This window comes from Mus musculus, chromosome 9 (assembly GCF_000001635.26).
Source record: "Mus musculus strain C57BL/6J chromosome 9, GRCm38.p6 C57BL/6J".
In the NCBI taxonomy this organism is placed as follows: Eukaryota; Metazoa; Chordata; class Mammalia; order Rodentia; family Muridae; genus Mus; species Mus musculus.
In genome coordinates, this window is record NC_000075.6 from 79,663,729 (window position 1) to 79,679,398 (window position 15,670).

At 39.0% G+C, this 15,670-nt stretch overlaps 1 protein-coding gene across 3 annotated transcripts in view; it reads right to left on the bottom strand.

The window, feature by feature from the left end:
• The window catches only part of Col12a1 (collagen, type XII, alpha 1), a 122,155-nt gene that overhangs the window by 64,742 nt on the left and 41,743 nt on the right, over positions 1-15,670 (bottom strand). For all 3 annotated transcript variants that reach the window (NM_001290308.1, XM_006510797.4, XM_006510800.4), the window contains 8 exons: positions 14,733-14,882; positions 14,531-14,650; positions 14,266-14,430; positions 13,430-13,576; positions 10,953-11,092; positions 10,329-10,458; positions 9,629-9,771; positions 9,176-9,305 (listed from right to left, as the gene is read on the bottom strand). In NM_001290308.1, coding sequence (NP_001277237.1) covers positions 9,176-9,305; positions 9,629-9,771; positions 10,329-10,458; positions 10,953-11,092; positions 13,430-13,576; positions 14,266-14,430; positions 14,531-14,650; positions 14,733-14,882 — 1,125 coding nt within the window. The remainder of the gene's footprint in view (positions 1-9,175; positions 9,306-9,628; positions 9,772-10,328; positions 10,459-10,952; positions 11,093-13,429; positions 13,577-14,265; positions 14,431-14,530; positions 14,651-14,732; positions 14,883-15,670) is intronic.

The window sequence follows — 15,670 nt, forward strand, 5'->3', positions numbered from 1 at the left end:
ACAATTTCTGAAATAGGGGACAAAAAATATTTTAAGAGCTAGACATGGTAGACAACTACAAGGCCACAGTATTCTCCAAAGTCAACAGAACAGTTGCACATACAAACTCACAAGAATTGTGATAGCATGCATAAGATCTGTGCAAATTCAAGCCAGACAAAGCCCAGCCTGGAGATTGGAGAGAGCATGAAGTCCCATCCTTGCTGAATAGCCATTGGCAACTGATGCATTCTGGTAGAGAGTGTAGCCCTGATGAACTGAATATGTTTCATTGAATATATCCATGTGCCCAAGAATATATGGGCAGCACAAATTGGACTCAATGGGTTTAAAAAGAAAACAGAACACAAAGTTGGGAGAGTAGGAAAGAGAGGCAGCTCTGGTAAACACCAGGGGATGGATATGATCAAAATGTGTTGCATGAAAGTCTCAAAAAATTAATTTAAAAGAATATTATGGGGGATGCTCTATAAACTGCTTATGAGAGTGAAAAATAAAAATGGGTCAGTAGTAGGTACCCACTAAAATTGTAAGTTGTAAGAACAACTATATTTGCCTAAATGGTTGGGAAAAAATCTAAGAAAGAAAAAAAAAAAAACAACTCAAACAAGAGATTACCTTTTTAAAAAGGAGAAGATAGACTACAGCCTGTGTTCTTCTCAGGAGATCCACAGAAACCAAAGTCAAACGTGAGAATCTTGCCCAAATACCCATACCAGCTGGCACAACCATAGGGCCCAATTGACACAAGACCCACCTCCCCCACCACTGAACACCCCAAGGTCCACTTTCCTTCTAGCCCACTTCCTCACATGGGAAGCAGCCTGATACCTACCCAAAAGCTGTAGTATGCAAGCCTTCTAGGTCAGCAGTAAACAAAGGCACAGGAGGTCTGGAGTTACCAGGGGCACAGGATGCCTGATTTAATCAGAGACAGAGGAGGGCCACCCTAGCCAGAGACAATGCTGCCTGCCTCCTAGGAGACCAGCCCTAACTCAGAGGCCAGTTCCAGTCAGAGACACCCAGGCCAGGTAACACTAGAGAGAACCAGATGGCCAGAGTCAAGCACAAAAACATAAGTAGCAGAAGCCAATATACTTTGGCACCATCAGAACCCAGTTCTTCCACCACAGGAAGCCCTAGATACCCTAACATGCCTGAAAAGCAAGATAATGACCTAAAATCCCATCTCATGAAGATGATAGAGGCTTTTAAGGAGGATATTAAAAAACTGCCTTAAAGAATTACAGGAAAACACAGGTAAACAGGTAGAAGACCTTAAAGAAGAAACAAATCCCTTAGATAAATTCAGGAAAATACAATCAAGCAGGTAAAGGATTTGAATAAAACAGTCCAAGACCTAAAAAAGAAAGTAGAAACAATAAAGAAAACACAAAGGGAGGCAGTCCTGGAAATGGACAACTTAGGAAAGAGATTAGGAGTTACAGATACAAGCGTCACCAACAGAATGCAAAAGATAGAAGAGATAATCTCAGGTATAGAAAATCCCATAGAAGAAATTTACACATCAATCAAAGAAAATACAAAGTATAAAAATCTCCTAACCCAAAATAATCAAGAAATTAAGGACACAATGAAAAGATCAAATCTAAAAATAATAGAAATAGAAAATTATTTTTTATTAATTTAATAATAAATAAATTATTATTATTTTCTCAAAGGGCCAGAAAACAACCTTAAGAAAATCATAGAAGAAAATTTCCCTCAATTAAAGAAGGAGATGGCCATAAATGTACAAGAAGCCTACTGGACGTGAAATAGATTGGACAAGAAGAGAAAATCCTCTCATCACATAATAATCAAAACACTAAGTGCATAGAACAAAGAACGAATATTAAAATATGTAAGGGGAAAAGGCCAAGTAACATGTAAAGGCAGATCTATCAGAATTACACCAGAGATCTCAACAGAGATTCTAAAAGACAGAAGATCCTGTACAGATGCATACAGACCCTAAGAGAGCACAAAGGCCAGCCCAGGATACTATACCTACTATTCTCAATCATCATAGATGGAGAAACAAAGATATTCTATGACAAAACCAAATTTAAACAATATTTTCTACTAATCCAGCCCTACGGAGGATGCTGGAATGAAATTTCTAATGCAAGGAGGGCAACTGCACACAAGAAAACATGAAAAATTAAACATTTCACAACAAACCCAAAAGAACAGAATCATACACACATAATACCACCTCCAGCAACAAAAATAACAAGAACTAACAATCATCTATCTTTAATATCTCTCAACATCAATGGACTCAATTCCCCAATAAAAAACACAAGCTATCAGACTGGATTCATAAACAGGATCTGCATTTTGCTGCATACAAGAAACAAACCTCAGTGACACTACCTCAGAGTAAAAGTTGGAAAAAAATGTTTTCAAAGCAAATGGTCCCAAGAAACAAGCTGGAGTTGCCACACTAACATCCAATAAAATAGACTTTCAACCAAAAGCTATCAAACAGGTTGGGGAAGGACACTTCATATACATCAAAGGAAAAATCCACCAAGATGAACTCTCAATTCTGAATATCTATGCTCCAAATGCAAGGGCACCCACATTTGTAAAAGAAACTTTACTAAAGCTCAAAACACACATTGAACCTCACACAATAATAGTGAGAGACTTCAACACCCCACTCTCACCACTGGACAGGTCACTGAAACAGAAACTAAACAGACACTGTGACGCTAACAGAAATTATGAACCAAATGGATTTAACAGAATCTACAGAACATTTCACCCCAAAACAAGAGAATATACCTTCTTCTCAACACCTCATGGAACCTTCTCCAAAACTGACCACATAATCAGACATAAAACAAGCCTCAACAGATACAAGAAGATTGAAATAATCCCATGCATTCTAGTAGATCACCACAGATGAAGGTTGGACTTCAATAAAAACAAAAACAGAAAGCCCACATACTCATGGAAACTGAACAACTCTCTACTCAATGATAACTTGGTCAGGGAAGAAATAAAGAAAGAAACCAAAGACTTTATGGAATTCAGTGAACATGAAGACATATCATACCCAAATTTATGGGACACAATTAAACCAGCACTAAGAGGAAAATTCATAGTACTAAGGGCCTTCATGAAGAAATTGGAGAGATCCCATACAAACAACAGCACACCTGAAAGTTCTAGAATAGAAAGAAGCAAAAAGGAGTAGACAGCAGGAAATATTTAAACTCAGGGCTGGAATCAACCGGTTAAAAACAAAGAGAACTATACAAAGAATCAACAAAACCAAGAGCTGGTTCTTTAAGAAAATCAACACAATAGGCAAATCCTTGGCCAAACTAACTAAAGGGCACAAAGACAGTATCCAAATTATCAAAAATAAGAAAAAAAGACTTAACAGAAACTGAGAAAATACAAAAACTCATCAGAACCTATTACAAAACCTATACTCTACAAAACTGGAAAATCTAGATGAAATGGGTGACTTTCTAGACAGATATCACATGCCAAAGTTAAATCAAGATCAGGTAAACTGTCTAAACAGTCCCTTAACTCCTAAGGAAACAGAAATAGTCATCAAAATCAAACCAAAAAGAGCCCAGTGCCAGATGATTTTAGTGCAAACTTCTACCAGACTTTCAAAGAAGAGCTAATACCAACACTCCTAAAACTATTTCACAAAGTAGAAACAGAAGGAACACTACCTAATTCATTCTATAAAGCCACAATTACTCTGATACTTAAACCACACAAAGGCCCAACAAAGAAAGAAAACTTCAGACCGATCTTGCATATGAATATTGATGCAAAAGATACTCAACAAAATTCTCACAAACCAAATCCAAGAATAGATCAAAGGCATCATTCAACATAATCAAATAGGCTTCATTCCAGGGATGCAGGGATGGTTCAATATATGAAAATCCATCAACATAATACATTATATAAATGAACTCATGATGAAAAAAACCCACATGATTATCTAACTAGATGCTGAAAAAGCCTTCCACAAAATACAACACTCCTTCATGTTATAAGTCCTGGAGAGATCAGGAATTTATGGCACATACCTAAACATAATAAAAGCAATATATACCAAACAAACAGCCAACATAAAATTAAATGGAGAGAAACTTGAAGCAATCCCACTAAAATCAGGGACAAGACAAGGTTGCATACTCTCCCTCTGTCTATTCAATATAGTTCTCAAAGTTCTAACTAGAACAATTGGACAACAAAAGGAGATCAGCGGGAAGGAAGAAGTCAGAGAATCACTATTTGTACATGATATGATAGTACACATAAGCAACCACCAAAATTCTACCAGAGAACTACTAAAGCTGATAAACAACTTCAGAAGAGCAGCAGGATATAAAATTAACTCAAACAAATCAATAACATTCCTTTATACAAATGATAAACAGGCTGCAAAAGAAATGAGGGAAAAACACCCTTCACAATAGCCACGAATAATAGGTCTAACTCTTACCAAGCAATAAGAACTTCAAATCTTAAAAAAAGAAAGAAAAAAAGAAAGAAAGAAAGAAAGAAAGAAAGAAAGAAAGAAAGAAAGAAAGAAAGAAAGAAAGAAAGAAAGAAAGAAGTTGAAGAAGACCTCAGAATATGGGAAGATTCCCCATGCTCATGAATTGGTAGAATTACCATAGTGAAAATGACCATCTTACCAAAACCAATCTACAGATTCAATGCAATCCCCATCAAAATTCTAACACAATTCTTCATAGACATGGAAAAAATTTGAGACAGTTCTCAAATTAATATGGAAAAACAAACAAACAAAACCCCAGGATAGCCAAAACAATTATCACCAATAACAGAACTTCCAGGAGAATAACCACCCCTGATCTCAAGTGGTACTACAGAGCAATAGTGAAAAAAGAAAAAAAGAAAAGAAAAAAAAAACATGGTATTGGTACAGAAACAGACAGGCCAGTCTGTGGAATAGAATTGAAGACCCAGAAATAAACCCCTACATTTATGGACACTTGATCTTTGACAAAAAAAAAAAGCCAAAAACATACAGTGGACAAAAGAAAGCATCTTCAATAATTGGTGCTAGTCTAACTGGTAATTGTATGTAAGAGAATGAAAATAGATCCATATTTATCACCTTGCACAAAGCTCAAGTCCAAGTGGATCAAGGACCTCAACATAAAACCATATACACGGAATCAAATAGAAGAGAAGGTGAGAAAGAGTCTCAAACTCATTGGCACAGGGGGAGATTTCCTGAAGTGAACACCAGTGGCTCAGGCTCTAAGATCAACAATTGGTAAGTGGGACTTCATAAAACTGAAAAGTTTCTGTAAGCAAGACACCAAATGGACAAAAATGGAGAAGAGCCTGAGGAAAAGGAGGTCCAGTGACAGGCCCAAATTGTGATCCAGCTCAGTAGGAGGTCCCAATGCCTGACACTTTCACTGATGCTATGGTGTGCTTAGGACAAATTGGCAACCTACAGATTGGGAAAAAATCTTCACCAACCCTACATCTGAAAAAAAGGCTAATATCCCAAATATATAAGAGTTCAAGAAGTTAACCTCCACAAAAACAATAACCCAATCAAAAAAAAACGAGGTATAGAACTAAACAGAGAATTCACAAGAGAATAATCTTGAATGGCTGAGAAGCACTTAAAGAATGTTCAAAGTCCATAGTGATCAGGGAAATGCAAATCAAAATGACCCTGAGATTCCACCTCAGAATGGCTAAGATCAAATACTCAGGTGACAGCACATGTTGCTAAGGATGTGGAGAAAGAGGAACACTCCTCCATTGCTGGTGGGATTGCAAACTGGTACAACCACTCTGGAAATCAATCTGGAGGTTCCTCAGAAAATTGGAAATAGATCTACCTAAAGACCCAGCTATATAACTCTTGGGCATATACTCAAAAGATGCCCCACCATGCAACAGGGTACATATTCCACTATTTTCATAGCAGACTTATTTGTGATAGCCAGAAGCTGGAAACAACCCAGATGCCCCACATCAGAAAAATGGATACATAGAATGTGTTTCATTTGCACAATGGATACTACTCAGCTATCAAGAATGAGGACATCATGAGTTTTATGGGCAAATGGATGGAACTAGAAAATATCATCCTGATGGAGGTAACTCAGACCCAGTGGGACATGCATGGTATATACTCACTAATAAGTGGATTAGCCAAAAAAGTACAAAATACCCAGGATACAATCCACAGAACTTGAGGCTAACAAGCTGAAGGGCCCAAGTGAGGAGTCCTCAATCTCACTTGGGTGGGAGAAGAAAGCAATCACACAAGTGGGGCAGGCAGGGAGGTGCCTGGGTGGGAAAGATGACAGGGAGGGGAAGAGTGAGCATGATCAGGACTGAAGCCCTGAGGGCCAGCAGAAAGAATGGAATCAGGCAACCGTAGAACTTGTAGGAGGTGGGGGGGACCCTCTAGAATGTACCGGAGACCTGAGAGGCAAGAGGCTCTCAGAACTCAAAGGGAGGGACCTTAGATGAAATGCTCTACAGTGGGGGGAGGTAAGTTGTAAAGTCCACCTCCAGTAGAAAGACGGCTCATAAAATGGAGGGATGGACTTGCCTTCCCACAGTCAAAAACTCTGACCCAGAATTGTTCCTGTCAGAAATAACTGCAGGGACAAAAATGGAGAAGAGCCTGTGGAAAAGGAGGTCCAGCGACAGGCCCAAATTGGGATCCAGCTCAGGGGAAGGCCCCAAGGCCTGACACTTTCACTGATGCTATGGTGTGCTTACAAACAGGGGCCTATCATGACTGCCCTCTGAAAGGCCTAACAGGCAGCTGAAAGAATCAGATGCAGATATTTACACCCAACCAATGGGCAGAAGATTCTGACCCTTATGGTTGAATTAGAGAAAAGCTGGAAGAAGCTGAAGAAGAGGGTGACCCTATAGGAAGACCAGTAACAGCCTCAACTAACCTGGACCCCCAGGATCTCTCAGACACTGAGCCACCAACCAGGCAGCATACATAAGCTGATATGAAGCCCCCAAAACATATACAGCAGAGAACTGCTGGGTCTGGACTCAGTCGGAGAAGATGCACCTAACCCTCAAAAGACTTGGGGCCCCAGGGAGGTCTGGTAAGGTGGGAGGGGACATCATCTTGGAGATGTGGGGAGGAGGTGTGGGATTTGGAACAGTTGGAGGGTGAACCAGGAGCAGGGTAAAAGTCTGTACTATAAAAAACAATTAAAAAATAAATAAACCAAAAATGGAAAAGAAAATAGGCAGAAGACATTATTCTTTTTCTTTAATTCTTTTTTCTTTCTCTCTTTCTTTCTTTCTCTCTCTTTCTTTCTTTCCTTCTTTCTTTCTTTCTCTTTGTTTGTTTGTTTTGGGGGTTGGTTGGTTGATTGGTTGGTTTGAGACAGGGTCTTTCTACATAGCCTTGGCAGTCCTGAAACTCATTATGTAGACCAGGCCAGTCTTTGAACCTACAGGAATCTACCTGGCTCTGCTTCCTGTGCACTGGGATTAAAGCTGTGCACCATCATCCTTGGATCTATTTTTTTTTCTCTTCCTATAATAGATGTTCCTCCTTGTAGCTGCCCACTGGACCGTTTCTCTTCATCTTTCACTTCAACTCTGCAGGTCTCTCTTCTTGAAGCCCTGTTTCTAACGCCGTCCTTCTGCCCCCCTCTGTCTTCTCATTGCTTTTGTTTCTTTGCACCTGCATCTTTTCCCTCTTCTCCTTTCCATTGCTGAGGTCTAGAACCGTTCTCGGATCCCTTATTCCATTTGTCTGACATACCACTGTGAATCTTGGGTTCTCTATCCCAGCCACCGCTGAACGTGTTTCCAATCTGAACCAAATCCCACCTCTCATGTATCACTACCCATATCCACAAAACCTCAAGCACTGGTTAGAGTCTAACACATAAAAGTGATAAATCTTTACATGTTGTCAATAAATTTATACTGATGGGCTCTTTCTTTTCTCTGCCATATGATTTTTATGTTTTCTCAATATCCTTTTCACCCTTGAAGTTCCTTCTTCAATTTCCTTACAACAATAGGCTAAAGAGCACTAGATTTAAGCCATACATCTATCACAGAAATTTCTTCTTCTCCAAGCAGAAAACTTCTTAAAGAAGGGAACTTTTTAAACTGTCATGGAAACAAACCTCATCAGCCCAAGACATGGAACAATACACAGAAGAACTGCAGACAAAGAAAGCACCCCACAGCCACTGCTTAGCATCATTCAGAGGTATATTCCCAACACCAAGCCTGATGACTGGGATATAATGCATGAGCAATGTGTTGTGGGATTGAGTAGACTGATGAGTTGACAGACTTGAACTAAGCATTTTTAAGTACCAGTTTTCACTTCAACAATGCTTGAACTTAACCTCCTAAATATCCTTCTCCAAACTATAGTTATACAATAGTCCCGGTCTCATATATCTTACATAGTGTACTTCATAGATTAAAACATGCACTCTTGAGCTGGAGAAATGGCTCAGCAGTTTCTCCACTAGGTGTTCCTCCAGAGGACCCTGGTTCAATTCCCAGCATCTACATAGCAGCTCAAAACTATCTGTAACTCCAGTTCCAGGGGATCCGTGGCACCAGACATGCACATGGTGCACACGTATATGCATGCAGGAAAGTACCTATACACATAGAATAAAATAAATAGATCTTCTAAAAAATACACTATTATTTCATGTCTATTCCTTGATTAACACGTTGCCAAGAGCAACTCTAAACTCCATTGATTATAAGATATGTCTGAATATAAGCTTCATTAAACATGAAAAGAAAAATAGATATATGTAAAGATGATAGATAGATATAGATAGATGGTAGGTGATAGGTAGATAGATAAATATGCAGACAGACAGATGATACATAATAAGTAGGTAGGTAGATTGATTGTTGATCAGTCATGACATAACATGATATGACATAGCATGATATTCAGAAGGGTTCTACTTGGAAAGAGAAAGAAAGGATGGTAAGGGAATATGGAAGTAGGAAGACAAAATAAGGAGCGCACAGTTGATGCCCATTTTTTCATACACTAACTAAAAGGAAAAGATTAATAACTCTAACCATGCACTAATTGTCAAACTATCACTAACATCTGTGTCAATTTTACACCAATAAGAAACAGAAGAAAGCAACATCTTACATGTGACTTCCCGAGCTTTGGCAGGTTCACTAGTGAGGTCATACAGGACGGCCTGGACGGTGACCTCATACTCTGTGTTAGGAAGGAGGCCAGTCAGCTGCACATCATTCACTGTTGGCCCCACGCGCATCTACACATGGAAATGCCAGAGGGAAATAAGACATTCAAGTCAAATGCTTCCACTTAGCAGGAAATGCAGTAGAAGCCCGTTTGTAACCATTTGTGAACACAGCTGTTACACCCAAATATAAGAACTGGAGATTTTTTTTTCTTTTGTGTCAATCTTTTTAGTGTGCTACAGGTCACAAACCTCATTTCTGGTTTTTTTTTTTTGGGGGGGGTATGATATTATAAATTGATTCATAAAGATTGCAGTATAATATGACTGTAATGTAGTAATAAATCTATAAAGTCTGAAAAACCCCAAGTAATTAAGAAACAGCCATCTCTCACCTCTTTGGGCTTTGTTCCTTCTGGAGATCGAGTAGGTTGGTATGATACGGTGTAGCCAGTAGCTCCTCCCACAGGCTGCCATTGCACATGCATAGTGGTGGGGCCAACATCATAAATATTCAGGCTAACTACAGGGACTGGCACTAGGAAAATATGAAAAAGGATATCAGTTGGATCCCTGCAAACAAATGTTTCCTATTTTATCAATAAATATATATGCTAAATAGAGAATGTATTGCTTGAGAAATTAATGAGTGACTATAGCTCCTTCCACCCATAAAAAAACCCATCAGTGTTCATTGCACTGAATTCTCTGGGATACACATTCCAACTAATAAATAGAGGAGAATGCTCAAAGTTCAGATTACAAATGGCATTCCAATGAAACCATATGAAAGCCAAAATAGATAAACTTGCTGAGACTTTAATCCCTTTTTCTGGAACATCACTAAGCTATTTTTATTCTTTAGTCATAGAACTTCAGACAGAAGTCACCAACACATTGTTTCATTTAATTCTTTAAAAAAAACAACAACGACATACTTAAGATACTTAAGATGTAAGTTTTACACATCAATGACTGGGACACAGTGGATTTGTCAAAGGCTGGCAGAAGTCTTGCATGTCCCCTCCCCTGTTTGTCTTGGAAATGAAATAATGGAGCTGTCTTGTCCCTCTTGCTGTCTCATGTCTGACTTACGGGTTTTCTCTGTGCCCTTCAGAGGCTCACTGTACTCATCTTCAACCACAGAGTACACGTTCACCACATAGTCAGTCTCAGGCTTCAGGTCCTTCAGCACTGTGCTAGTGTCTAGTCGACTCACATAAAACTGGAAGGGAAAATAAAAAGGATGCTCAACTCCGTTCTTCCTGAGAGACCTCCAAACAGCCACCTCCAGGAGGTTTAGAAGGTATCCCAGGAGACTTTGCCCTTTATTTTGAGAAATTACTGGATTACAGAGCGATCTCAGGTGACAATGTAATTTATTTTCCCAGCTATGATATCCATGTTTGTAGAAGTAGTACAATTTGCCATCTCTAGTAAGTTTCCCTTGTCAACTTTATGAGTCTAGTCCAAACTTATGAATCAATTAACTTGTTTGAAAACTTGGACTGATATTCTACAGTACTTAGAAACCATTAAGAACATTTTTTAAAGCTATTTCCCTTTAATGAGATCCAAACAGAAGTGCCTGTCTTGAGAGGAACAGAGTACCACTCTTCATTCATCTCTTGTCTTTCACCCAACGTTTTCCTCTGTGCTCTAATGAGGCTCACCCAGTCTTCACTATAGGGAAGAAGTGCTTAAGGGTCACCTGCTCACCTCCTGGCGTTTCCCTCCAGAGACAGGGTAGTATTCCACCTTGTATCTGTCCACACTGTCAGAAGGGGGTGTCCAGCTCACTCTAAAAGAACGGTGAGTTCTCTCTGAAATTACTAAGTTAGTCGGTGCTTCCAAGTCACCTGTGTGTGAAGATAAAAGATACACACTCTCATTTCTGGAGGAAAGTGGTGAAGGAGGAAGTTAGCTTGAAAGAGTGCTGGTCTATACAGAAGTTTTCACAGGCTCCCTTTAACATGGAAAGTAGATGATGAATCTGTACGAAAGCCCATTGCCCATTGGTCTCTCTGAACAAATGGCTAAAGGATTCCTTTAGTCTCAGAAGCGTCAAACCAGAGTGCCTTGTCCTTCTTTAAACATGATCTCCTGTTCTTTCTGAAACCACTAGTTAAAATGTCACCTAGACACAAAACCTCTGAGTCATCTCTCATGCCCTCTCCTCTCTCAACCCCTTCTACATAATTAATAAACAGGACCTAAATCCAGACAATTCTACTTTTCCATGGTCTAAGGCTAGACCAAGTTCCCTACCCCATTACCATTTCTACACATCTTGTGTTCTATGAAGATAACACTAGTGGCTTGTCTGTGTTGAGTGTCTTTAGAGCACTTATTTCTTATGTGTTTAAAAAGAATGAAAACTAGCAAATATCAATATTTTAAAATATGGCTATAGGCATATTTAAATAGCCTGTGGTTGTGCTTCCTGTGGGAAGATATGGGTAAAACAATGTGTAACAGTAACTAGAAAATTAAAAATTGATGTGATAAATACATTAAGACCAACAGCCAGTTGTTACAAATAATGATTTAAAGAGAGAGGAGTTGCTCTTATGTGACCATGAGCATGACAAATCACTTTCATACATGCTCCTCTGGGTTTCTTTGTAAGCCCAAATTGAGTGAGTATGTCTGCTCTTAGCAGTTGGGTCGAAATCAAGCTTGCAAAATTATCAAGTTGTTTTATGGCCTGGGAAACTTCAATGACTGCAACTATTACGTAGTTGATAAAAAAACAATAAAGAAAAAAAACAGATAAAAGATGTCTCCATCCCCATTCAAAGTTCACTCCAATTGAATAAAAAAAGACAATTCTCTCAGTTCACCCAAAGCCAGAAGCCTACAAATTCTGGCTGCCCAGCTGGTCTGTTTCTCCAGGGAAAAGGCCAGTCTGTTGTTCAAAATTCAAAAGAGAATATCTGCAAAAGTTTGAAGACAGATGTACAAGAAAGAACATGAAATATGCAGCGTGGATGTAACCAAGGACACAGACCTTCAAAAGTGTTTCTGCCACACTGTAAGAGTTCATTCCGCATCTCTGAAACCACTGTCAGCTAATGACACACTGCTTCTACACAATCCACATGTTTAAGGGAAATGTCCTCACACTCTAAGAATCATGGATCTGTCATTAATTCTGAAAAGCCCTTCAGTATTGCCACTTCCATTGTCTTGTCCTACAGTTTGCACAGAGATTAACCATTCTATGCCCTCCACTGTCACTACAAACCCAGTTCTGATATTGTTTCTAAACCATAATCTGTTTTCCATGGTTACATCATGCAAAGTCCCACAACAGCACCCCTATCTATCTGACCCTAACTAGGTAACTGCTCTAGGTCTATGTCTTCTTGTGATTTCGTATGGTCTAAGCTTTAAGGCTGTAACTTCTCTTCACATTTGGGGATTATCAGTGCAGAGCATCAGACCTGAAAATCTGCAGCTGAAGAAAGGAAATCAGACATAAGATGTCTTCCCCTATACATTAGGAAGCCGAAAAAAAAAGCTACCAAACATTACTGAGCAAGCCAAATTGGTCAACTTTTAAGTCATAGCTGTCTGAATAACGTAGCACTGAAGTGAAGCTGTGTTGCCCCCAAGCAGGTCTGTGCTAGAATAGGAGTGTCTGTCAACTCTCTTTCCATTATTTTGTCTCTTCCCACTTTTGTTTGCATCAACTAAGCCATATAACCTAAATAAATCCTTAAATAAGCTAGAAGCCATTTCTTAGTTTGGTGCCATCCCCGCCACCAAAAAAAGAAAAAAAATCATTTTAAAATGAACTAAAGCAGTGTCCCTTAACTAGGAAGTTCCTCAAAGCAGACATCTAGCACTAGTAATGGCAATTCTGCAAACATCTGGAACCATTTCTACTGTGTCTATGAGGTTAAATTCATTCTAACTTTCCCAGAACCAAAATAAATTAACGGAGGGAAGTTTTACTCTAATATTCCTATATAAAAAGAAAAAATTTCACATGTAATAAGGACCAAGTCTCTTAATTAACTTGCACAAAGCCTTCAACTATTTACCATGTACCAGATGCAGATACTAAAAATTGCCCTGTTATCTTTAGTCACCACAACTCAGGGGAATCTCCTGGTATCGAGGAGGCAGAAGCCTCTAAAGGCACATGAGAGGGTCCCCACCCAGACACACCAGCATCTGACCAAGCTCACCAGGGCCCTTGACACTGTTACACAAGTTGATGGTGAGGTCATCCACAATCTTGGACAATGACTCAAAATCTGCCACATTGTATGCGTGAGTGTCATCTGGATCAGTGGCAATCATCTTTAACTCAACTTCATCAGCATTCTTAATACCTTGAAAAAAGAGTTAAGTACAAATTGAAAGCACCTTTCAGGAAAAATTAATGGTATGAAGCAAATACTTCGGGTCTTTTCTTTTTATCAGTGCTCCATCACTGTGTCTATATTGGTCTGTTAATCTCATGAGTGCAGGTACCCACAGAGGCTCTAGATACCCTGGTGGCTGTGATGTAGGTTCTGAGAATGGGACTTAGGTATTCTGCAAGAGCAGTACCATGCTTAACTTCTGAGCCATCTCTCCCTCCCCTGTAGTAGTTTTAAATATAAAAATCCCTTTATTGTAATGAACTCCCTAAAACACAACAGAGCTATGTTTCCTCTAAATATATATGGTACCTTTCCCTAATTCCAGAACTTCTTTTTGTAGGCAAATAAAGCCCACTTTTTAATGCCATCAAGACAAAGTATGGATGTCTTTTTTTTTTAAGCTTCTTATTTCTCCTTCTCAGATACCAATAAGTCTTGTTCATTCCAAAAGAACTAGAGCTGGGATTAGTATTAGTTTTTCCCCATTTGTTAATTAATTTTGTTGCTCTCTCATTAGACTTTTGTTTAGGAGGGTCAAGAATTCTGACATTCATTGGTGTCAGTAAGCATGGGAATCCAATAATATTTTTTAAATACAGAAAATGTCCTCAATGTACCTGTCACCTCAGGGCATCACTATCATCTCCAGTGCTTACCAATAGCAAACAGCTCCACGCCTTCATCCTTGAGTTTCTTGGATGGAGCCTCCACATCATCTTGTGATTTTCCATCGGTAATGAGAACTCCAATTTTGCGAGCACGAGGCCTCATGCCAGCTTGAGTCTTGAAGCTCTGTTGGCGAATGAAATTCAAAGCCATGCCTAGTGGGATTTTTAAAAGACAGCCAGTCATATCACCTCTCAGCTACCTGCCTGACCAAAAAGCATTGTGTCAAAACCTCACCAAAGCATCCTGACTCACCTGTGAGGGTATTTCCTCCTTTGTATGGTAAGTTCGCCACAGCCTGTAATAAACTCTTCTTGTCTCTATGAGCATTTAACTGCCACTCTGTTCTGGGGTCTCCACTGTACTGAGCGAGAGCTAAAAATAACAGCATGGACATTATGATGTGTAAAAGATAGCAAGTAAGTTATCAAAGGTCTTCAGTATTGAGGAAACCTACCAATTTGTACTCTTTTGGGGCCAATTTCAAAGACTTCTACAATACGAGAAATGAAGCTTCGCACAGTTCTAAAATTTGCACGGCCGATGCTCCATGACCCATCCACCAGCAACACAATGTCTGCTTCAGCTCTGGTGAGACAATCCATCCCTGACATGGCAACGGTAAGACAGGACGATAAGAAGCACATAGTTGGTAGGTTGTCCCCTGTGCCACCTAAGTTGTCTATTTAACACTGCAGCTAGGTGTCATAATTTAAAGACCCAACTATAATTTATTAACCTTAAATGATATTCATGTGAATCCCTTTCTCCAAATATCATTTCAGTGGCAAACCTCTTCTCCATTGGTGACTATATATATATATTGTGATCACAACCATAGACCCTAGAGAGTTTAGTTAAACTATGATGGTTAGTTTGAAAGGCTCACACAATCAATACCTAAAATAATAAATGAGAATGCATAGCTATCTAACAACAAATATTAATAATTTGAATAAGATGTGGATGTGCTATAAGATATAGCATCCTCCTTCACTCTTTAAGACATTAGCATATAAGCATAAGATGGACTGGTTAAATGTCTAAACTGTAAGTGATTCCAGTGAGCCAAAAATATTCTTTATAATAATTAAGCCACCAGGTAACCATTACATGTTATGGAGGACTGGATACATGAGTCTTAAAATCAGACCTTTGTGAAGTAAAGACACGTTTTGAAAACTCGAAACACTATTCTATTATCTCATTATTAACTGTTCAAGTTTTTCACCTACTGCAGATAAAAATTAGGTAAATTCAGACAGCAAAGTTTGCACATTTAAAGAATTGAGGAAGAAGGAAGACAATTTGGGAAAGGATGCAGAGAAATACACAAATTGAGAGCTGTCGAGACAACGAACGCAAACACAGATACAAAGCTAAGGGGCTTTGGAA